General features: G+C 40.4%; 1 protein-coding gene across 1 annotated transcript in view; it reads right to left on the bottom strand.

Annotated features, from left to right (window-relative positions):
- robo1 (roundabout, axon guidance receptor, homolog 1 (Drosophila)) overlaps window positions 1-25,850 on the bottom strand; it is a 516,486-nt gene that overhangs the window by 347,388 nt on the left and 143,248 nt on the right. The window contains 1 exon segment of the mRNA XM_034168365.1: window positions 11,611-11,937. Coding sequence (XP_034024256.1) covers window positions 11,611-11,937 — 327 coding nt within the window.

Here is a 25,850-nt window from a genome sequence, read left to right as displayed (position 1 = left end):
CGAAAAGCTTGTAAAACTCTTTGGACTTCCTCACCCGGGGTCTTATCTGCTGTTGTACTGCTCCTTCTGTCAGGATGAGCAATTTCAGCTTCTTTGGCTTTGAATTCAGGAGTGTTAGTTGTGCTATGTCTTGGTGCAATATGTGATTGTCATATCTGTGCTCTAAAATCTCCTAAATCAGTCTAACATTTAACACATTTTTACTTGACTGACTGAGGCATGAGAATCATGTGCCCCGCTGTTAATGCAGGGACTGACAACTATGTTCTGGGTCATCAAGCTTAGCTAATATCTGCCAGGATGCATCATCTACAGATTTTAGTCAACAAGCTCAAAATATTAACAAGTACAGCACCACACATAGTTGTAACAGTGACTTTGTTGTGTATCACACTGCTTGGAAAAGTATCACATGTAGAAAAGGGTTTTTTTTTTGTTGTTGTTCTTTTAAGCCTTGGCAACATATATTTATGACATATTTAACTGCAAAATACCTTCAACAGACAAACATATAATGCATGATGAAAGCCTTTCCATTTACATGGATTAAACTTGATTAGAAACTGTAGGTCTGTGATTAAGATAAAATTACCTACCCCACACTGCCACATTAGTTGTTTGCATGTACAGTGTTATACAGAGTAAGTCCCACCGGCTGCTCCCTTGTTATCACTTGGGGTCACCACAGCAGATCCAAGGTGGGTCTGCATGTTGATTTAACACAAGTTTTACACCGGATGCCCTTCCTGACACAACTCCACATTACATGGCGAAATGTGACAGGGGTGGGGTTTAAACCAGGAACATTCCCCACTGAAAACAAGCGCACTAACTATTTGGCCACCACCCCTGCTGTCGTACATTGTTGTACATAAATGTGATGAATTTGTTTTGAAAGTCATGGATTAGCAAACTGGTTAGCAGGTATTGTATTAATTAAATTCAACTGACAACATTAAACTGAAACACAACACAAAATGAAATATAGGAAATCTGACATAAGAACACGAAATACAATATATGGTCCCCCCACTGTTCTAGTACAATCGGCCAATATACAACTGTACACTGCACTCAAACATTTTGCAAGTGTATGAATAACACTTAATTTTTACCAAGGAATGCACAAACAAATTCTCAAAAAGTGTTTCTGTTCCCCTTTAAGAGAGTAAATTAACATAAAGAAATACGCAGTAAACAGGAAAAAAAAAAAGCTTGAGTTGTTTTCAAAAAACTGTGGCGGTCTAAGGTTCTAAAAACATTCTGGAATCACACTCTATTCTAACTCATTATAGAAAATTTTCATAATTTGTTCCCACCCATGAAAAATGTCAGCTACCTATGTTGTAAAGTACACTACTCAATCTAGAGCCCATGGATCCCCACAGGCAAGATGCTCGTACATTTACAAAGGTACAGAGCACAGTATTTGCCTCCTCTGGTTTTGTTGTTGATCCTAGTGATATAGAAATTGTTTCTGGTTTTCATTTTCATTCTTTTGAACCTGTTCAAAAGAACCTGTCCTTGGCATTAAAGACAGACAGACACCCCAGTTATCTTTCCTTTAAGACAACAGACTGGAATTATTTTCCTTCATGTGCATAGTCATGTGTTGTGCTCCCACTTTGTGAAGTTTCCAAAAAAATATACAAATCAGTTAAGGAGGAGTTGCTGTTGCAGTGCTCATGGAAATACATAGTGAAATATATAAAAATTCAAAACACTGGTTGCAGGGGGTATGATAATTGAAATAGGCATATTCTATGTATCTTTCAAACAAAGGCTTAATAAAGGCTCAGTTGACATCTATGTGCTGAAGGGAGTGTAATTAGACAGTAGCCAGTTCTTTTTCCCGTGGATCATAATTTAAAGATTAACAGCATCTGACTGAAATTGCCTCAAACTACACCAACTATTCACAACAGGCAAATGCAAAATGAAAACATAATAACGCCGTGACAAGACTGTACGGACTTTTACCGCCAACAGCGTTTGTGCGCAACTCTGCATAGTGCTCTGAAAGTGAACTCCGCTTTGACAGCTAAACACACACATGCAACAGCGGCATGTGATATTGTGGAAAAGGGTTGACATTCCAACATAAAACAGACTGGAGTGGACGCCAAGCGGAGTCTGTGGTGTTGAGCCCACGCCTTGGCTGCATGTTGACTCATCTTGCAGACGCTGGCTGTGCCGTTTGCACCAATTTGCTCTGAACCTTCCTGAGACAAATAACTGCCACAGAGCTGTAACACTCTGCCTCCAGCCGCCTGGCAGGCTGCCAGCACGTGCTCCTGCTTCTGATAGGGTTTGGCTGTTCTCGTTTTTTTGTTTCTTCTCATGCTCGCTTATTTTTTTTTCTGCCCTTTTCTCCTCTGTTCACTTGTGTTTTCGATTTTTCTGTCCCTTTGTCAGCACATCCTGGTCTCATGTTTGTGTTTTGAACTTTAATCTGTGCTACAGCTGTTTGAGGGCTCACAGCCCAGGATTCTGACACTGGTCTTCTCAGAAAGGTTTTCCATAATGTGAACATTTGTTACAACAACAGTGAGCCAGCATTGTGTTCTACTGAGCCGTAATCCCACTCTGAGTCATTTATACTTCACTCTGACCACCACAGGATGGTGTTATATATAATTTCATAAGAAGTCCATAAAGGCCACTTCACACTTCCGTTATGATCCTCCTGTAGTAATGTAACAGACTACAGTTGATGTGTGACCCATACAGAAGCACCCCAATGATTTACTGGTGTGGTGAAGTGTGACAAAGTGACAAAGTGACAAAGTTTTTATTCGGCACACAAAATATTCAAATAGAAAAAAATGAACAATTCCACAAACAAACACAGACAAAACTAGTGAGTCCGAAAGGGTGTGGGCTGAAGCAAAGCTTATTAAGTGTTTTTAAAGTAATAATTCCATACATCTCGATGCAGGGTTGCGGCAAAATCAAACCAGTTGTGCATTCACATGAACAGAGGATATTAAAAGTATAAGGCCACTGAGTTTTTTAGGATTTAAGGCATGAAAATAATTTTGACTGGGACCACTATTTGCAGCCGATCTGCTCTGTGTAAGCCTGATCCCGTCAGATCTCAGAAGCTAAGCAGTGCGGGATCTGGTTAGTACTTGGATGGGAGACCTCTTTGGAACACCAGCAGCTGTGTGTGTTTCTCCAGGTAACACTGGAGTTGCGTCAGGAAGGGCATCCGGTGTAAAACCTGTGCCAAATATCAATGCAGATCTGGTTGTATCCGCTGTGGCGACCCCGAACACAAAACGGGAGCAGCCGAATGGACAACCAACTACTATAATTTTATTTATTAGCCTTTAAATAGCGGATTCATAACATGACATTATCAATATGATCAAAATTCTCCAAAATAATATTAAAAACAACAATAATAATAATAATAATAATAAGTTCCCCAGAAGGAAAAAAATTGAAAAGAACACATGGCCTCAAACTACAGACAGCTGCGATGGTAGAGACCAATCCAATCTATGACAGTGGCATCACAGATCACAGACTGGACTTCTCCAGACTTGTGCAAAGCATTATGGGAAGTACACAGTGGCAGCCAATCACAGCAGAGAGGTACAGTGACGTGTGTTGGCTCAGCACTCTGTGGCTCTTCGACTAACATTGCAGAAAACGCTCTGAAACTGCAGTGTTTATGTGTAAATCTAAGATGTTTCTCATATATTATGTAAAAGAGTGAGAAATAAACACTTCTAAAGTGAAAAATGATGTTTTGTAACTTGATAACACCTCTGGAGTGATTTACAAAACATTTCACACATCAGTGTCATGCATCGCATCAAGGTAACTTCGATCTTTTCAAAAGCTCATGCATGCACACATGCACGCCCTCCTACAGATGCCATAAAAAAGAAAAGAAAACATTTGTCATGTAATTCCCCCCAGATGAAGGTATTCTCATGATTAAAAGGAACTGTAATTTTACAAGACATTTCAAAAATAACCCAGCATTATAATGCTTGGATTTCAGGAGAAATTAAATTGTGGGTGTCCCTATAGCTTTAAAAGTAGCTCCACTTGTACTTCAGGTCCAAATACAGAAAGAATCACTCAGAAATGTCAGGAGCTGAAGACAGAGTGGGCGTCACATTTTTACTACTCTATCCTGAGCTAGGATTGTGTGTCATTTGTGTGCGATTTGTCAATATGATAAATGCCATAGCAGGGAAGAGCAGAATTTTCTGTTTTTCTTCTTTTTTTTTCGCTCAGAGCGTCTCCAAGCGACAATGACTTTAAATCACTTAGCAATGCAAATATTAAGTCCCTTTAGCTACCCCCTTGTTCTCAATCGGGGTCGCCACAGCAGATCCGAGATGAATTTACATTTTTATTTGGTACAGTTTTACGCCGGATGCCCTTGATGACACAACTCCATATTACATGGAGAATGGATAGGGGTGGGGTTTGAACCAAGTACCCTTCCATACTGCAAACAAGTGCACTTAACTACTTGGCCACCAACACTGCAAACATCTAACTAAATAAATGACAATACTAATGTTAAAGAAATCAACATGGCAGTCAAAAAACAAAAACAGCAGGACACAAGTTAGTTCCCAATGAAATAAAAAAAAACACAAACAAACAAACAGATGTAACAAGTTAATGACGGGCAAACACTATAGAAAATGAATAATTACTCTGCCATCAGGTATTGAAATAACAGTTTCAGTGACAGTGTTGCAGTTCTCTGAGTGGCATTGGAGAAAAGAACAAAAAGAATTGACAAGAAATAAAGGAGAAGGAATAAACTGGCACAACACCAACAAGTTGATTTTGTTCAAGGAGGCGTTTTGCTGAAGTGGTTGACACAAAGTCTTTCGAAGCCAACAGATGTAAAGTAGAAGGAAACTTCCTGTACAGGAGGCAAGCGAATCAGTAGGAGGTAGCCATTCTGTTGTAACAGCGGCGCACGCCAGCCGACTGTCCTCCGCTCTGCAGATGACCCCGAAGAAAAGCCCCAAATCTGTCAAGATGAACGCTGCCTCCCTCAGCGTATTCAACGCACTGACCTTCCCCCCACCGTTCACAGACACTGCAGCCAGCTGGCCGCACATGGTGACAGAGGTTTCACAGCGGCGTCGGGATCAATGAGATTTAGAGATAAACTTGGCCAAATAGAGTTATATACAGTCGACCAAACTCATGTAAACATCCTTTTGCTTCTGTTGTTAGTGAGTGAATAAAGTAAACCCTGAGGAGTCTGTGTGTGAATAGGAGGCCCGCAGCCAGCTCTGTGCGGTCGGCACTGTGTAGTCTGCCAGGCCACTAGACAGCAGGCACTGGGGTTATCACCCGCTCAAGTGGAGCGGTGTGGCGTCCATTACTTCACTTTCCTATCTGTGCACAGAGGAAAAGAGAAATGAACTATTCATAGAGCCTCTCAAGGCCACACGAAGACCACTGGGCACACCAAGCTGCACAGTGTAAGCAACGTAATGTTTTCTTCCCAAGCAGTCTATAATCAATTTAACATGTTCGGATAGAAATACCAGGTCTGTATTCAAAAAGCTTCATCAGATTGTTGTTGACACTTTATAGTATCTTAAAATGACTGAAGACAAATTTGCTGGACTTTTAAATATTTTAGGCCAGATGTTGATGATTTATCGTCCTATTTATACCTGGAATTAAAATGTGTCTCATATTGAAATTGTATTGAGATGGAATATGAACCTGATTTCATTTACACCTGGATTTAAAATGTAACATATACAGATTATACAGGAATGTAGCAGCCGGTCTGCTCTGCGTCAGCCTGATCCCGTCAGATCTCAGAAGCTAAGCAGTGCGGCATCTGGTTAGTACTTGGATGGGAGACCTCTTTGGAACACCAGCGGCTGTGTGTGTTTCTCCAGGTAAAACTGGAGTTGTGTCAGGAAGGGCATCCGGTGTAAAACTTGTGCCAAATACTAATGCATATCTGCCTATATCCGCTGTCAGGACCCCGAACAAAACGGGTGCAGCCAAATGGACAGCAGCAACAGATTATACAGGAATGTGATTTATACCTGACATTAAAATGTGTCTTTTTTTTTATCTGATTACAATTACACCTTGCATTAAAATGTGTCATATCAAGCTTGTGTCCAGATGTGATTTTATTATCCAATTATATTTACACCTTGCTTTAAAATGTGTCATATCCAGATTGTAATGAGATGTGATTTGATTTCGATAACCTTTGTGCCTTGCTTTAAAATATGTCTTATCTAGATTATATGTGGATGTGATTTTTAATCTGATTATATTTACAACTTGCATTAAAATCTGTCTTATCCAGATTGCATATACGTAGATACTGTATGATTTTTACTCAATTAAATTTATACTTTACATTAAAACTTGTCATATCCCAATGTATCTAGATGGGATTTCAACCCAATTAAATTCATACCTTTCATTAAAAAGTGTCTCCTACATATAGACTGAATGCAGATTTGATTTTAATGTGATTATAAATATCACAATTACAGTCCATGGAGATGTGATTACTGTGTCTTCACTTATGTTACACATTATCATCATATTAAAAGAAAATACCAACTGCAAAGCTATGCTGTTGTGCATTCTGTAAACCATCTTCAACAGCTGGAATACTGAAATTGAAAGCAGAGGAGGCGGCCTTTGAAAGTAGCTGGTTTGATTTCAGCTGTGGTCAGTGCCACCACTGTCCAGAAGACAGTCTGAATGTGGGAGCGCATATGTGAGCCAAGAAAGCTTTGATTTATTTGTGGAAAACTGTGGTTAGTGTTATCCCAAAGAGACACGCACTTGCACTCAGCCATGCAGTTGGAGAAGAGGATTGCAGTGTCCATTTGGTACTGCCCACATAATTGTATATAGGTTAGGAATGTATTTAAAATTACAGTGGCATACAATATGAGCATAACATGTCCTTGACCACATCCAGAGGTGGTTTGCTTGATTGGGTCATGAGCTATACTCACTGTGTTTTGAGTGAATTTACACCTGTTCTGTTATGGAGTCAGGTGTCACCCTAATGCAATCCAGTCACCCAAAACACATTTCAATGCCAGGTGTAATTGGAGTCATTGGCACGTGGTCTTAAGCCGAACTCCCATTGCTGATTTGTGGCCCCGATTGTCTTCCCAATTCTAAAAATGAGGGAATCTGATAAAATCCAGATCCAGATTCATGTATACCAATGATAGCCCATCAGTGCTGACTACACCTGAATAGGGATGCGCCCCATGACAAGTACATGTGCACACAAGGTGGAACCAAATGCACACAAATACTCTGTACAGCTTATGTGCTAACGAAGTGGTTATTATCACATTATTACTCAAAAGTAAAAAATGTTAACATCTCAAAACTGCCTTCTGTTGAAGAGAGCGACAGGTATTTCGTAGGATTTATGTTGTCGAGGAGAATGAGAATTAGGCTTATTCTCAGATAATGGTAGGTCCGTATCACTGTATGTTCTACCTGCATGCCCATGTCATCTATTGTAGCCACAAGCCAGAGTGATGAACACCGCTGTGCACCTCGTAAAGCTATGCTAATCTTCCCCCACTCCCCTGTGTAGTGCTACAGCACACCGCTACACACAATCGCTGCCCACCCCGGTCAAGGATATCGCTCATGACTTGCTGTAGTATGCATCATATTTTAATTTCACCCTTTAATTGTAGTCTGGCATCAAAATAACAGAGCAGTCAAATCCATATTCATGCAGCAATGATTTATTTTGCAAGGCACTTATGAAATAAAAATCAGTCTGTAAAATTGACATCAAAGGCACATATTACTCCATCGTCTGCACAAATTACATTCAATTCTTCACTTTTGTGGACCATGATTTCTCCAAATGATACACATTTTTTCAACATGTTCAAAACCTTCTCAGTTGTTCACGTCATTCTACAGTGCTGCTATTACCACAAATGTTATTTTGTTTTTTTTTCTGCCAAGAAAGTTCAGGATTAGATGTCAAAATTAGGCAATAGGAGTTTGGCTGAAGAGACATTGTGCAGGTGCCTTTGGGGCATGGACAACTCATTTATTTCTGATTTACACAGCATTTTTTTCTAAGTGCAAAATAGGGTACAGAGCAAAAGGAGGTGTTATCATTCACTTAATAGCTCTTTGGTGTAACATGAAATAAATTAATCAGTGTCATCTGTCACCGATGCAATCTGCCACACTGCTACTGAGAAAGCGGACTTGTGAAAGGTTTTCTGGTAACTTAGCAGATCCTTGCACTGCATCAGATCACACCAACAGACAGCAGCCAAGAAGGAATGAAGCATTTATGTGAAATTTGGATTTTGGCAGGAGTGTTTGTTTCTATTTTGTTTAATGGTTGTTTTCAATTCAGTATCACTGTGCAAAGCAATGCCCTTTCAGCTTCCTCATAATAGCGTTTCACCTGCACCGTATCTGACCACCCCTCATTTTTACACCAACACACCCATGGGCCCAATTCTACTCCCTATTTACAATAAGTGAGTGCTGGCCATAAGCACTGTGTTGGTTGTTCGTTAGGAATAACACTTGCATTGTGCTGTGCACTGTTTTATATAGGGGTCACTAGTTTTTGCCAGTTTGATGAGAATAATCAACAGCATTTCATGATGAAAAGAATAGATAATACTGTCATTACAGTAATTAACAGTGTACTTTCCTTTTGCACAAGTCATCACTTTTCATACACAATCAAATGACATTCATCATTCAACATTTAAAGAATACAAACCTATAGGATTCTATGACTACATAAGGCAAACAGGACTCATAGTAAATGCATTAATACAAGCTTTGGGTTAAGAGGGTTATCCAAAGAGATGGCCGTACTGTACACACAGTTAATGGTAAACCAAACAAACTGGGTTAGCTCGACCAGCCTAGCAAAACAGCACTTGTTGAAACTGGGATTATGCTGACAATTGCTGCTGAGTAAGAGAAACAGTAAAAGGCAGGCTCTTAGAATAACATCTCCAAAAAGTTGTGTTCCCATGTTTTAAAGTAAAAATGCTGCTGAGCAGAGATAGTCAAGATACACAGGTAAAACCATGACTTCCATATTGAGAGTTTCTTTCAAAATTATGAGCCTGGTTGTCTCCTGGACCGAATAAAACATCAAATCTATAATGATGTTTCACAAAAGTCTGTCACGACAAGACAGAACTTGGAGAGTCCTGTTGTGGCAATTATTAATGCAATCTAAAGTGAATTGTACAAGTGAATTTGTGGCATAATCTGAGGGCAAAGTAAGGTGTATTGTGTAAAGGGGTAGTAATCAAACCCAAAAGTAATCATGAATGTGTTTTGGGCACAGCATAAAGTCAACATTGTCATCTACCATTACCTTTAAGAGTCAGGTGCACTGGGACCTGGCACATTGCTGTTTACACAGACTCAGGTGAAATGCTTTGTTTGTGAGGAAACAGGTCTGTGCACAAAGCACCACAGTGTGAGTGGAGGGCAGCCACCAAAGCACCCTGAGGTGAAGCAGCAAATCAGTAACAGGACGTTTTGTGGTTTCCATTTTTATTTTGCTTTTAATTTTTGTTTTAATTTCAGTTTCACTGTAAGTTGATGTGCTAATGCACATGCTTGTGTGTACATCCAGAATGTGTACACATCAGCAACGTAAGGTGTATGTGTACACTGTGCCATATAAATAGCAGAAAATCTGCTTCACTTTAGACCAGGAACCAGATTTTTTTTTTTCTCTCTCACCGATGATGCAGTTGCTTTCTCCTGCCTTACAATGGCAATGCACAAACACTGTGGACAAGATGGCATTATAAGACCAACACGCCCATGGGAACACAGATGAGTGCAGTTATAAGTGCTACATATACAATGTTGGTGCTGGGTGTAAAAATGACAATGGTCATTGTGTGTTGCTTAGTACTAGGTGTAACACAGTGCTTAAAGTGTTTTAAATCTTGTATTCCATAAAGACTCTGATTTATAGTTTGCAGTTTATTTATCCTAAAGTTTAATTGTATTCTTGCATAGAAAACAAAATTCTGTCTTTCTTTGCTTTTTTTGTTGGATTCGTTTTTCGGCAGGGTTCCCTCTGTGGTCGTCCTGACAACATAATTATATGTAGTTAAACCTGAGTTGCAGAGAAGGGAGTGAGAGACATCAACTAAGTGAGAAAGAAAGAGCGCGAGAGGGCTGGAACACAGTGGCTTGTCATTATGGGACTGTTTGAACTCGAGGTAGAATAAGTAGTCCAGTCCTGAATCCAAGCCAACGGCACTCAGTACTTTGGTCTCCGTGGGTTCCACCGAGTGTCTTGTTTTTCTTCTTGAAAAACCATCTCAGAAATAAACACTGTATATCTTCTACTTTATGGAAAGATATTTTTAGCATTATGACCTCAGGCAGGTTGGAGCCAAAAAGTTGGGATTATATTTTATTGCTCATATTCATATTTTATATACTTTGTCTGCCTCCACGTTTGAAGGAATGAATGCAAAACAGACCAGAAGGTTAACTCCCATTTCTGTGTGGCCAAGAATGGTTGGCATTAAATCTCTTGGGATATATGATGACATCTTTACTTCCATCCAGTCTTACTTCAAAAACTAGAGCTTATGAGATACATCACAGGAATATATCAAAAGATCTTGAAGTGGTCTGATTTTTCGTGCAGTACATGACACTTGGCTGACTTCAAATAAGTGTAACAACTTATGTCTCCTATGTGCAGATCCCACAAACAGCTTTAAAAGCAAAAAAAAAAAAAAAAAGCAGCAAAGAGCCATATTCCATCAGACTGCCCCAAGTACCAAAACCAGTACACTCAGAAGCAAAAAGTCCAAACTACAACCCCCAGAGCCCTCATTCACTCACACATACACACATTCAGAAGCGCACACACACATCCTCTCTTTCCTCAACTTGATTAGATTACTGTGAGAGGAATGGTGACAGCTTCTTGCCGTGCCACAGGAGCAGTTGATATCTGAGCTCTGCTCCTCAGCCTTCAGTCTCAGACAGTCAAGAGGGCAAAGTGATAATATATCTCAAGAGATGACCTCACCAAAGAAAGCAGATTTTATAGGTTACCACTCAAAGACAAAAAGTATGATTCTTCTGTTGCACACATCAACTGCCAATTACGAACATGTCTCCAAACATGCTTGTTGACTCCATTAAAGTTACAATCCACTTTACCTCGTGTAACAACAAGCTACCATTATAGCAAAGAAACTGCTGATATTTCAGTGAAAAAGGGATCTATCATAACTATCTGTGACAAAAAAACAGATAGAGGCCAAACAGAAATTATTTTGTTCCCACTGTAGCTTCTGACCACCTACCAAGACACTGGCCCTGGAATGATCAGGCCATTTCTCCCCCCTAAGGCTTTGTGAACCTATAGAGGCTGCTGAGCTAAACACATCCTGCCCTTCTCCTGAAAGATTATCTAGCTCAATGAGCACATTGAGGACAAACCAGTGAAGGAAATAAGAGCCTGCTATTCAGCTGCACCTAAACCAAAACTCTTCAATCCACACGTATCGTAGAGACCACAGAAAAGAAATAAGATGAGATCAAACAAATACACAGCCCACTTACTGGCTACTTCCAGCGAGGCGTTATGGCTCACTGCCTCTCCCAGGTAGTTGCGGGCAACGCAGACATAGGAACCCTCATCTGGCTTGCTCCGTCGACCATGGACAATGCGCAGGAAGAAAAGGGACCCACTGGGCAGCAGCATGCGCTGGGAACGGACATTGTCCCGGTCTGTTTCCACCCGCTCTCCATCCTTGTACCACTCCACTGTCGGGGTTGGCCTACCCTCTGCCTTACAGTTTAGCGTGGCAGGCTCCCCTTTGGATACAATCAGGTCAGACGGGTGTTCCACAATCCGAGGTGGGGTGTCCTCTTGACGTAGACGGGATCCTGTAAAGGAAAATGACAAAAATTACTGACTATATGACCACTGGCTTCATTCTAACGTCCATAATTTCAAATAGAGGGCAAAGAGGCTTTTGAGTGATGCTGTTATTGTGCCTTTGCTCTACTCTACAACACATAGCATTACTCACCATACAGAAGGTCAGATTTGAAAGGATTTGAATCTTTGTCAAATTTCCAACCAACTCTAAGAATAACAGAGACTTCCCTTTGTAGTTAAAAGATATACAGATCTAACACCCTTAATAATGGCTTTGTTTCATTTATGTATCACACTAAGTATGATAGTGAGTTTGAGGAAACAACTGACACACTTGAATAGGGTGCAGGCATTAAAGATGTTTTAAATTACACTATTGCTTATTTTTGCCATGGCAAAGGCCTGATCTACAGTGCATTCAGAAAGCGTTCACGGGGCTTCACTATTTCCATATTTTCTTATGATACAGCCTGAGGAGTAAAATTTTTTTTAACAAAATTCTACTCACAACACCCCATAATGACAACATTGACAACATGAAAAAAAAAGTGTTTTTTGTTGTTGTTGAAGAAATCACATGTACATAAGAATTCACACCTTTTGCTCAATACTTTGTTGATGCACCTTTGGTAGCAATTACAGCCTCCAGTCTTCTTGAATATGATGCCACAAGCTTGACGCAACTAGAGCGTAGAGCTGCATAACTTAGTGTAGACAGTACGCCACAATACGCAATTCTACGTTGGTCCTGGTGTGAAAGGGGCTTAAGGGTCACTGTCCTCCTGAAAGATAAACCGCTGCTCCAGTCTGAGGTCAAGAGGGCTCTGGAGCAGCTTTTCATCCAAGATGTCTCTGTACAATACTGCATTCATCTTTACTTTAATCCTGACTAGTCTCATCCCCACAGCATGATGCCACCACCATGCTTCACTGTAGGGCTGGTGCTTGGTTTCCTCCAAAAATGATGCCTGGTATTCACATCACACCAAAGAGTTGAATCTTTTACTCATCAGACCAGAGACCTTTGTTTCTCATGGTCTGAGAGTCCTCCAGGTGGCTTTTGGCAAACTCCAGATGGGCTGCCATGTGCCTTTTCCTAAGGATCGGCTTCTGTCTGGCCACTGTCCTCATTGGGATCTTCAAAGCAGCAAAAATATTTCTGTACCCTTAATAGTCTCCGCTAGGGTGTACCTGTCTGCAGTGGTCTACATTATAGTACTAATATCACATTTAGAAGCATGAAGTATATTTTGAAAATAGCACATGAACTTGGTCAAATTCTTTACGTTACAGAAGAGGTGCTGCTGATTAAAGTATTTGTGGGCAAAGTCACCCTTTAATTACAGAAGCATATTCTTTGTCTAGGCTTAGCGATGCTCCAGCTACGCGTCTGTCATTTTTCACATCAAAGAGCAAAAGAGAAGAAAAAAACGGCAACAGTAAACAGGAATCTAACACACCTTAAAGGTAAAGGGAAATTAAACGATGGCAGATAAGACATAGATGCACGGCATCGCTCAGTGCCAAAGCATGTGCATGAGCAGTGATTACAATAGTGAACAAAGAGTCTCCAAGAATGGTGCCAAGGGAGTTAACACCCTGAAGATATCTTAGGTTGTTATACTGCTGCTCTCCAACCAGTCGGCTGTGGTTATCAGACCTGCTTTACATGCAAATTAGCTGACTGTTCTTAACTGCTGAAGCGTTGTCAATATGCATATAAGTGAGCGAGATGGTCAGATCAAAAAACAGAGCTCTTCCCTCCTTTGCTGTATCTCTCTGTCTCCCAGCAGACGCCTTTGGACTCCATTCAGCACCAATTAAAGACAGTCAGGTCTAATTGGAGGCATAGGCCTGCAATTAATTTACCCAGCATCCTTGCCACACTGCCTCATTTCTGTGCCCTCCACCCAACCCCCATCACCCAGGAAATGTGGTGCTGAGACAGCATCTTCTTGTGGTTGCCACAGATTTTCGAGAAAGTCAGCATAATTAGTGAACTCTCTGTGCAACGATTAATCACATCAATGCAAATGTGTAATGTAGTCAATGAAATATAATTAATTCAGAGCTCAATGAAGGACATTGTGATAGTGAGATTTCAAGTGATTCCAAAACTACTGCTCATGCCAACATCTGCCCATCCATGTTTTTTTCCCTCAACACAAGTATAAAACCTATAGCCATTATGATAACCATCAGAGAGTTTTCTTTTTAAGGGTTACCACGTTATCTTACCTTTACTCTGTTTTTATTTCACAAAACTATTGGTTTATATCTACTTGTGTATCTGACTTTCAACCATATAGTACTGGAAAAAAGCCATTGTAGCCAAAGAACTACTGTATTCTTATTCATTAAACTGTTTTTCTCCATATAACCTACAGTTAAAATTAAAGCCTGACCGATATATCGGCTGGCCGATATTATCGGCCGATATAAGCCCTTTTCAAAGTACTCACTATCAGCTGAAATTCTGCCGATAGAACGCCGATAATTTCTCATAAACAGAACAGTTACTGAAATAATGTTTGTGTCTGCAACGTAAAATGTCCTCGCACCGTTTGTCCAGTAGATGGAGCTCTGACTCCATTCAACTGAGAGCTGCTTACACCCCTGCTTAAATGTGTTCATCACCGGCCCCCGTAGTTCGCCGTCACACTGCACTGATTGGCTGACAAAAGCATACAAGTACATTTATAAGGATCTATATCCTTATAAACAGGCTGCTCCACAGCCTGTTCAGTGGATTTTTATTTTATTTTTTAGCACTGTTGTCGTGCGTTACCTGTGCTGCTCCACAGCCTGTTCAGTGGATTTTTATTTTATTTTTTAGCACTGTTGTCGTGCGTTACCTGTGCTGTTCCACAGCCTGTCCAGTGGATTTTTATTTTATTTTTTACCACTGTTGTCGTGTGTTACCTGTGCTGCTCCACAGCCTGTCCAGTGGATTTTTATTTTATTTTTTGGCACTGTTGTCGTGTGTTACCTGCGCTGCTCCACAGCCTGTTCAGTGGATTTTTGTTTTGTTTTTTGGCACTGTTGTCGTGCGTTACCTGTGCTGCTCCACAGCCTGTCCAGTGGATTTTTATTTTATTTTTTGGCACTGTTGTCGTGCGTTACCTGTGCTGCTCCACAGCCTGTCCAGTGGATTTTGATTTTTATTTTATTTTTTTTTAGCACTGTTGTCGTGTGTTACCTGTGCTGCTCCACAGCCTGTCTAGTGGATTTTTATTTTATTTTTTACCACTGTTGTCGTGTGTTACCTGTGCTGCTCCGCAGCCTGTCCAGTGGATTTTTATTTTTATTTTTTTTTATTTTTTAGCACTGTTGTTGTGCGTTACCTGTGCTGCTCCACAGCCTGTCTAGTGGATTTTTATTTTGTTTTAGCACTGTTGTCGTGCGTTACCTGTGCTGCTCCACAGCCTGTCCAGTGGATTTTGATTTAGCACTGTTGTCGTGCGTTACCTGTGCTGCTCCACAGCCTGTCCAGTGGATTTTTATTTTGTTTTAGCACTGTTGTCGTGCGTTGCCTGTGCTGCTCCACAGCCTGTCCAGTGGATTTTTATTTTTATTTTATTTTTTAGCACTGTTGTCGTGCGTTACCTGTGCTGCTCCACAGCCTGTCTAGTGGATTTTTATTTTGTTTTAGCACTGTTGTCGTGCGTTGCCTGTGCTGCTCCACAGCCTGTCCAGTGGATTTTTATTTTTATTTTATTTTATTTTTTAGCACTGTTGTTGTGCGTTACCTGTGCTGCTCCACAGCCTGTCTAGTGGATTTTTATTTTATTTTAGCACTGTTGTCGTGCGTTACCTGTGCTGCTCCACAGCCTGTCTAGTGTCGGATTCCCTGTTTGGGAATCCGCTAGCTTAGCGTAGCTACTAGCTCTCAGCCGTTTTAGCATGGCGGCTTCTCCTGTCTCTCCCGTACTTTTCTGCTCTGGGTGTGAAATGTTTAGTTATTCCTCGGCCTCTTTTAGCAGTAACGGTACTTGTAATAAGTGCAGCTTATTCGTAACTTTGGAGGCCAGGCTGGGCGAATTGGAGGCTCGGCTCCGCACCGTGGAAAATTCTACAGCTAGCCAGGCCCCTGTAGTCGGTGCGGACCAAGGTAGCTTAGCCGCCGTTAGTTCCCCCCTGGCAGACCCCGTGCAGTCGGGAAGGCAGGCTGACTGGGTGACTGTGAGGAGGAAGCGTAGCCCTAAACAGAAGCCCCGTGTACACCGTCAACCCGTTCACATCTCTAACCGTTTTTCCCCACTCGACGATACACTCGCCGAGGATCAAACTCTGGTTATTGGCGACTCTGTTTTGAGAAATGTGAAGTTAGCGACACCAGCAACCATTGTCAATTGTCTTCCGGGGGCCAGAGCAGGCGACATCGAAGGACATTTGAAATTGCTGGCTAAGGCTAAGCGTAAATTTGGTAAGATTGTAATTCACGTCGGCAGTAATGACACTCGGTTACGTCAATCGGAGGTCACTAAAATTAACATTGAATCGGTGTGTAACTTTGCAAAAACAATGTCGGACTCTGTTGTTTTCTCTGGGCCCCTCCCCAATCAGACCGGGAGTGACATGTTTAGCCGCATGTTCTCCTTGAATTGCTGGCTGTCTGAGTGGTGTCCAAAAAATGAGGTGGGCTTCATTGATAATTGGCAAAGCTTCTGGGGAAAACCTGGTCTTGTTAGGAGAGACGGCATCCATCCCACTTTAGAGGGAGCAGCTCTCATTTCTAGAAATCTGGCCAATTTTTTGGGATCCTCCAAACTGTGACTGTCTAGCGTTGGGACCAGGAGGCAGAGCTGTGGTCTTATACACCTCTCTGCAGCTTCTCTCCCCCTGCCATCCCCCTATTACCCCATCCCCGTAGAGACGGTGCCTGCTCCCAGACCACCAATAACTAGCAAAAATCTATTTAAGCATAAAAATTCAAAAAGAAAAAATAATATAGCACCTTCAATTGCACCACAGACTAAAACAGTTAAATGTGGTCTATTAAACATTAGGTCTCTTTCTTCTAAGTCCCTGTTGGTAAATGATATAATAATTGATCAACGTATTGATTTATTCTGCCTAACAGAAACTTGGTTACAGCAGGATGAATATGTTAGTTTAAATGAGTCAACACCCCCGAGTCACACTAACTGTCAGAATGCTCGTAGCACGGGCCGGGGCGGAGGATTAGCAGCAATCTTCCATTCCAGCTTATTAATTAATCAAAAACCTAGACAGAGCTTTAATTCATTTGAAAGCTTGTCTCTTAGTCTTGTCCATCCAAATTGGAAGTCCCAAAAACCAGTTTTATTTGTTATTATCTATCGTCCACCTGGTCGTTACTGTGAGTTTCTCTGTGAATTTTCAGACCTTTTGTCTGACTTAGTGCTTAGCTCAGATAAGATAATTATAGTGGGCGATTTTAACATCCACACAGATGCTGAGAATGACAGCCTCAACACTGCATTTAATCTATTATTAGACTCTATCGGCTTTGCTCAAAAAGTAAATGAGTCCACCCACCACTTTAATCATATTTTAGATCTTGTTCTGACTTATGGTATGGAAATAGAAGACTTAACAGTATTCCCTGAAAACTCCCTTTTGTCTGATCATTTTTTAATAACATTTACATTTACCCTGATGGACTACCCTGCAGTGGGGAATAAGTTTCATTACACTAGAAGTCTTTCAGAAAGCGCTGTAACTAGGTTTAAGGATATGATTCCTTCTTTATGTTCTCTAATGTCATATACCAACACAGAGCAGAGTAGCTACCTAAACTCTGTAAGGGAGTTAGAGTATCTTGTCAATAGTTTTACATCCTCATTGAAGACAACTTTGGATGCTGTAGCTCCTCTGAAAAAGAGAGCTTTAAATCAGAAGTGTCTGACTCCGTGGTATAACTCACAAACTCGTAGCTTAAAGCAGATAACCCGTAAGTTGGAGAGGAAATGGCGTCTCACTAATTTAGAAGATCTTCACTTAGCCTGGAAAAAGAGTTTGTTGCTCTATAAGAAAGCCCTTCGTGAAGCTAGGACATCTTTCTACTCATCACTAATTGAAGAAAATAAGAACAACCCCAGGTTTCTTTTCAGCACTGTAGCCAGGCTGACAAAGAGTCAGAGCTCTATTGAGCTGAGTATTCCATTAACTTTAACTAGTAATGACTTCATGACTTTCTTTGCTAACAAAATTTTGACTATTAGAGAAAAAATTACTCATAACCATCCCAAAGATGTATCGTTATCTTTGGCTGCTTTCAGTGATGCCGGTATTTGGTTAGACTCTTTCTCTCCGATTGTTCTGTCTGAGTTATTTTCATTAGTTACTTCATCCAAACCATCAACATGCTTATTAGACCCCATTCCTGCCAGGCTGCTCAAGGAAGTCCTACCATTATTTAATGCTTCAATCTTAAATATGATCAATCTATCTTTGTTAGTTGGTTATGTACCACAGGCCTTTAAGGTGGCAGTAATTAAACCATTACTTAAAAAGCCATCACTTGACCCAGCTATCTTAGCTAATTATAGGCCAATCTCCAACCTTCCTTTTCTCTCAAAGATTCTTGAGAGGGTAGTTGTAAAACAGCTAACTGATCACCTGCAGAGGAATGGTCTATTTGAAGAGTTTCAGTCAGGTTTTAGAATTCATCATAGTACAGAAACAGCATTAGTGAAGGTTACAAATGATCTTCTTATGGCTTCGGACAGTGGACTTATCTCTGTGCTTGTTCTGTTGGACCTCAGTGCTGCTTTTGATACTGTTGACCATAAAATTTTATTACAGAGATTAGAGCATGTCATAGGTATTAAAGGCATTGCGCTGCGGTGGTTTGAATCATATTTGTCTAATAGATTACAGTTTGTTCATGTAAATGGGGAATCTTCTTCACAGACTAAAGTTAATTATGGAGTTCCACAAGGTTCTGTGCTAGGACCAATTTTATTCACTTTATACATGCTTCCCTTGGGCAGTATTATTAGACAGTATTGCTTAAATTTTCATTGTTACGCAGATGATACCCAGCTTTATCTATCCATGAAGCCAGAGGATACGCACCAATTAGCTAAACTGCAGGATTGTCTTACAGACATAAAGACATGGATGACCTCTAATTTCCTGCTTTTAAACTCAGATAAAACTGAAGTTATTGTACTTGGCCCCACAAATCTTAGAAGCATGGTGTCTAACCAGATCGTTACTCTGGATGGCATTTCCCTGATCTCTAGTAATACTGTGAGAAATCTTGGAGTTATTTTTGATCAGGATATGTCATTCAAAGCGCATATTAAACAAATATGTAGGACTGCCTTTTTGCAATTACGCAATATCTCTAAAATCAGAAAGGTCTTGTCTCAGAGTGATGCTGAAAAACTAATTCATGCATTTATTTCCTCTAGGCTGGACTATTGTAATTCATTATTATCAGGTTGTCCTAAAAGTTCCCTAAAAAGCCTTCAGTTGGTTCAGAATGCTGCAGCTAGAGTACTGACGGGGACTAGCAGGAGAGAGCATATCTCACCCGTGTTGGCCTCCCTTCATTGGCTTCCTGTTAATGCTAGAATAGAATTTAAAATTCTTCTTCTTACTTATAAGGTTTTGAATAATCAGGTCCCATCTTATCTTAGGGACCTCGTAGTACCATATTACCCCATTAGAGCGCTTCGCTCTCAGACTGCGGGCTTACTTGTAGTTCCTAGGGTTTGTAAGAGTAGAATGGGAGGCAGAGCCTTCAGCTTTCAGGCTCCTCTCCTGTGGAACCAGCTCCCAATTCAGATCAGGGAGACAGATACCCTCTCTACTTTTAAGATTAGGCTTAAAACTTTCCTTTTCGCTAAGGCTTATAGTTAGGGCTGGATCGGGTGACCCTGGACCATCCCTTGGTTATGTTGCTTTAGACGTAGACTGTGTTTCATAATTATTGTATGGCCTTGCCTTGCAATGTGGAGCGCCTTGGGGCAACTGTTTGTTGTGATTTGGCGCTATACAAGAAAAAAGTTGATTGATTGATTGATTGATATCCTTATCCTGAACATATATGTAAGTTGCAGCAACAAGAGGTACAAGATCAGATGTATTTCACAACTCTTTTTAAGGATATGTATTTGCTAATTTCACAAAGGTTTAATTCTTGATTGCATTTTTGAACTTTCTTCTCTGTTATAAAGTTAATCAATATGAGGACAAAGCTTCAGCTTAGCTTTTAGCTCATACCGTTTTTGTTAAGGGTCCAAAAAAGAACATTTTATTCATTAAAAAAAATAATATCGGCTGAATTATTTATCGATTATCGGCATTTTTTTCATCCAAATATCGTTATCAGCATCGGCCTCTAAAAATCCATATCGGTCGGGCTCTACTTAAAATATTAAAATACAATCTTGTCAATTTGGCTAAGTCATGCTGCTTGACAATATCCTAATCAACTGCCAGCTGAAGATGAATGTACAGTTTTGCTATCTACTGCAGAGAGAAGATACAGTTCTGCTCAAAGGTTTACATAACCTGGCAGAATTTCTTTTTTTGTTTGTTTGTTTTTGTTTTTGGCCATTTTTGGAGAATATGAATGATGACATAAAAAAATAAATTCTCACTCATGGTTAGTGGTTGGGTGAAGCCATTTATTGTCAAACAACTGTGGTTACACTTTTTAAATCATAATGACAACAGAAACTACTCAAATGACCCAGATCAAAAGTTTACATACCCCTGTTCTTAATGCCGTGTGTTGCCCCCTTTAACATCAATGGCAGCTTGGAGTCTTTTGTGGTAGTTGTGAATGAGGCTCTCTGATGGTAAAGCTGCCACTGAATAATATGTCTTGGACTTTATTTACATCAGTTTATGGTAAATCTGCATGGAGAAGACAGTTCTCAAAAACTGAGTGACTGTGCAAGAAGGAAAAGTGTGAGGAAAGCCACCAAGACACTCAGACAACCCAGAAGAAATCATAGGCTTATGTGGCTGTGACTGGAGAAATTGTGCACAGTGCAAATTTTGCATTGTGTATCACCACTCTTAGCTTCATAGTAGAGTAGAGCGGAGAAGGACATTCTTTCACCAAAACAGATCAAATCTAGTAGTGCAGCAGATTAGAGAATATTTACAGAGGAATATTTCAAATAGTGATACAAGCACCAAAGTCGTCACAAATATCCTTAGACATTACGCTTTTGAAAAAAAAACAGACTATCCACTTGATTTCTTAAGAGGCAGCCACGTAGGGTAGGGGTCAATGAAGAGTTACACAGCGGTCAAAATAAAAAGATGCTCCCATCATACTGGAAACTATAGTCTGATCATAAAGATTCCAAAAAGGTATAGTTTGGACCATGTATGACTAAATGTTATGACATTATGGGGTAAAAACAGCAAAAAATGGTGACAAAGATCAATTTCAGTTTGTACAGGGGGCCAAAGTTAAAGTTGTTCCAGTTTTGGTAAAAAGTGATACAAATTATTGGTTGAGCTAATAGGATTAATAAATGGAGTATTCTTGACCATGTTGAATGTTTACTGTCTAAAGTAAATGTCAAACAATGTCAATGTCCATTGGATTCTATGGCATATGACATATGTTACCCTGTAACATGATAGCTAAGTATGACACATGGTGCAAACTATTCCTTTTCAAAATCCTATTCACTCAACCAATAATTTGCATCACTTTTTACCAAAATTGGAGCAACTTTAACATTCAATCAAAGATAGTCCAAACTATACTTTTTTTGGAATCTTTATGATCAGACAATAATGTGATATATTTTTCAATATGAATGAAACATTTGTAAATTTTGATCCCTGTGTAATTTTTCATTAACCCCTACTTGGCCACCTATTGAAAAATCCTGTGGACAGTCTGCTTTTTCAAAAGAGTAATGTTTGAGGAGTATTTGTGCCAAATGTGGTACTTCTATCACCTTTTGAATGATTGTTTTAGTTATCTACTGCACTCACTACAAGCTTACATCTCAGATGTACCTTCTGGCAATTTTTAGCTAAACTTTCAGGTCTTCTTTTCAAGAAAAGCCTCCTCTATACCACTTCATCATCAAGCTGTATAACTGGTGATACAAAATGCAAAGCTTCTATTTTCTTCTTTCATACTTTCAAATTCTGGTAAAAAAAATTCTGGTGTCTCAATAATTTTGGATACATATTAATAAAAATTAAAGCAAGTGATTAATGCACTTGGTTTCAGTGCGGAAGGGTCCTGGTTCAAATCCCACCCCTGCCACATTTCTCCATGTAATGTGGAGTTGTGTCAGGAAGGGCATCCGGCGTAAAACTTGTGCCAATTCAACATGCAGATCCATCTTGGATTTGCTGTGGTGACCCCGAGTGAAAACAAGGGAGCAGCTGAAGGGGCTTACTATTAATAAAAATGAAAGCATTCCTGAGAGACTCACAGACCGTGCTGCATAAAGGCTTTAGTGAGAATGAGTAAGTCTGTGGCTAACACTGAATAAAGTTTATAAAATATACATATGTGTGCTTTGTGGCTATCAGAGCTGTCTGAGCCATTGCAAGTATAATTAATCATCATTTTTTATCTCCAGCCCCCACCTTTGAACCTTAGACCTTAAGCTACCACAGCCGAGCCCTTCGGTCAGGAGCTAACGCAGATCACTGTGCTAGCAAAACATACAAGCCCTCATAACCAGCAATTGCACCAGTGCAGCACCGCCACTCCCGCGTTTCATCACACCAGAGCTGCTTAATATGTTTTATTAAACACAACTTTGAAGATTTCTGCTACTGACTGGTCTCCCCATTCCCTTCTCCATTTTAGCTAGCTCCCCTCTAATTTAAAACGGTCTGAATTTTTGAGTTTTATAGGCCAACCATTAACTATTCAGATGTGGACTGCTGTGAGGAGTGTATTTGATCATTGCGTGTTTACCGTACATGATTACACCCGACTTGCAGAGACTGTTGGAGGACACATAGTGGGACGCAATATGTTATCACAAGGGAGAAGGGATTGGGAGGAGGCGGGGGAGGGGAATCAGTAGTACAAATAAAATATAAAATGTGAGTCAGAAGAGGGTGTTTTTTTTAGCAGCCATGGCGAGCTAGCATGTATCAGTTACACAATGCTGTTACACTTTCCTGATTAATATAAATGCATTGTTTTGTTCAGGCATTGCCTTGTTGATGCCCACAGATGCATTGAGCGACCCCACTTACTTCAGCTCCATTAACCCCCAACAGGGGGAAAAAGAGCAGATTGGATTGCGGCGCAAACACACACTCCCCAGTCCACAGGTACATGGATTCAAAACATGAACACAAACCTGCCTTCCCTTCTCCTCCACAGCACCAAATGTACAACCGCAAGAACAGAGGAGCAGAGTGCAAACTTCATTTGTACAAGCCTTCAACAGAACCACCAGGCTCCCTCGCCTCACTTTGAGATGAACTTCTAACCCTCCCTTTATTTCAAAATGCTGCCCTTCTCTCTCCACTCCTACTTTCAACCACCCTCGCTCCTATTTTCTATCCCCCTCTACCCCTCTTCTTTGCTTCCAGACAGAGAATGTGAGATGAGCTAATGCAATACCCAGCTTCACCAAAGGGAAGCTGGGACTTCTACCACTAGCGTCTGATCGATCGAAGCCTTAGGCAAGATTCTTCTTCTCTCATAACCCTCTTACTCGCTGGAGCCCTCGCTTTCTTTTTTCTTGTTTACTCTATCTCATTCACACACACGGAGTGTGTGAGTGCTTGAGGGAGCTTTTACTTGCTGTGGTGGTAATTAAAAAAAACCTACAGTTCTCAGTGACTTTTCTTTCACGGCTAAAAACAACATTCTTCAATAGCAATAACGAGCACACTGACTTCAGCAGGTTCGAGTCTGTCCATACAGTCTTTACTAGAGTCCAGCCCCTGACACTAACCTATACACTCTCGCTATCCAATAACGTGCAAAATCCTTCAAGGTTTCTGCCCGCTATAACCACTCACCCCCACCACCTACATCGATGGCAGACAGTGCATAATTCTAAGATTTGTAATGGATCTCAGGAAGTCAAGGTCATTTGCCCATCCATTAGCGTACTATGCTTAACATCAGAGCTACCAAATCTCTATTGATTATTTGTGTCTTGTGGCTAAACCAGATTTTCACCAAGCAAGCATGACTTGATGTACAAGAACTATCCTGTTTAGTAAATAGACTGCATTTAAATTCAGTATCTTATATTCTCCTAGGTATCTAAACTAATACCAGATCAAAACGAATACACACCTTGAATTGCATTGTACCACATCCCAAAAATGTTGAACAGTACTCACATGAATCAAAGAAAACCATCAGACTAAAAAAACTCAAGAACTGAGTTAAAGGATGCATTTTGAGTGTATTTCATGGTTTTCGCCACAGCCGGTTGTCCATGTTTTCCCTACAATTTTAAATTTCAAACTTCTGTAAAGAATTATGAGCAGTGTTTTGATGATACAAGCAAAATCATTAGAATCAAAACTGGTCTAAAGGAGAAGAAGCACTTTCTAAGAATTATGGCTGTAAGAGTGATGGATGGACAACAGACTCTTCACCATAACAGTAGCTGATTGTGCCGCTAGTCTGGATGAGGTAAAAAAAAAAAAAGCCCCTGCAGAAGGAACACCTTAACCCTCATTTGTAATCCTGATATCCAATTGCATGATTATGTAATTGCAAGCATGCCATTTAAATAAATAATTCACCTTCAGCTCTGCACTGTTTGTATCTGCCCTTTTCAGGTTTCAAATCCTGCAAAACCTCGGAGAGGTCGCCACGCTGCGAGATCTCAGTAACATTGAGAACTGCATTGAGACGCTCTGATCACGCTGCACTTTAACCGCTGCACACAGACAACAGCATTAACATCGCAACATAAAACTATTTTTATATTGTCCCTGAAACTCTCGTGAATATATTCTCTGGGCTTATAGACGTTGTTATTGCATTTGTTTTATGTAAACATGCGTGAATCACAGTCTGTCTCTCCGTTATTTTCAATGGGAGCTGCTGTGAGCTACAATCGCTTCCTGTTCATGTCGTTCTGGGGGAAAGTGAAGTTTGCTCTTTAACATCTTGATTATTGTCCTTTACAACACTGTTTGTGCTCTTTGTTCCAGACTAAAATATATAATATGTCTGAAATTCGATTTGCGTTTATTAGCAGACACAGATTATTTGTTATAATTGTTTTAGCAAGTTTTCAGGGTATCATGCAGCAGTCTCTTATTAACGTGATGAAAAGCATAAAAAATTACATTTTTGTAGTATAATATTCATTTACAAGTGTCATCATGTGGATTCTCTATGTTGTTTTGACTGCAGTGACTCTCTGGCGCGCAAGGGATTATGGGTTACATGAACACTGAATGAGTTGCTGTGGCATGTGTGGACCACCATCAAAATGCATTTTTTTTTCATGCTCCATTGGATTCACTTTTTTATACGTTTGTTGCAGACTTTAACTGGCTTAAACAAATGATAGAGTCAGGAGTGCAGCTCCCCTCCTGTTTGCATGTGACTCAAATAGGTCCTGGTCATTTTCTGAAGGCTTTATATGGCTACAAAATTATTTTCAAGTAAAGGCAGAATTTCAAGCTCATAGAAATGCAGTGGAACCTCGACATAGGAGTGACTCAATATACGAGTTTTTTGAAATACGAGCCATCACGCATTTTTGTTTGGAATATGAGCAGAAATCCGAGTTATGAGTTGCACTTCGAGACGCCACCGGATAGAAGGACGAGAAGCTTCTGTTGCAGATGTTAAGGCAGTGGATGAATACGTCACACGTTTTGCTGCACTTGTTGCAATGGAAGCTTATGTCCCGCAGCAAGTGTTTAACTGTGACGAAACTGGATTATTCTGAAAAAAAAATGCCATGGAGGACGTATATAACAGCAGAGGAGAAGA

The sequence above is a fragment of the Thalassophryne amazonica genome, chromosome 4 (genome assembly GCF_902500255.1).
Source record: "Thalassophryne amazonica chromosome 4, fThaAma1.1, whole genome shotgun sequence".
In the NCBI taxonomy this organism is placed as follows: Eukaryota; Metazoa; Chordata; class Actinopteri; order Batrachoidiformes; family Batrachoididae; genus Thalassophryne; species Thalassophryne amazonica.
This window is presented reverse-complemented; position numbering and strand designations above follow the sequence as displayed.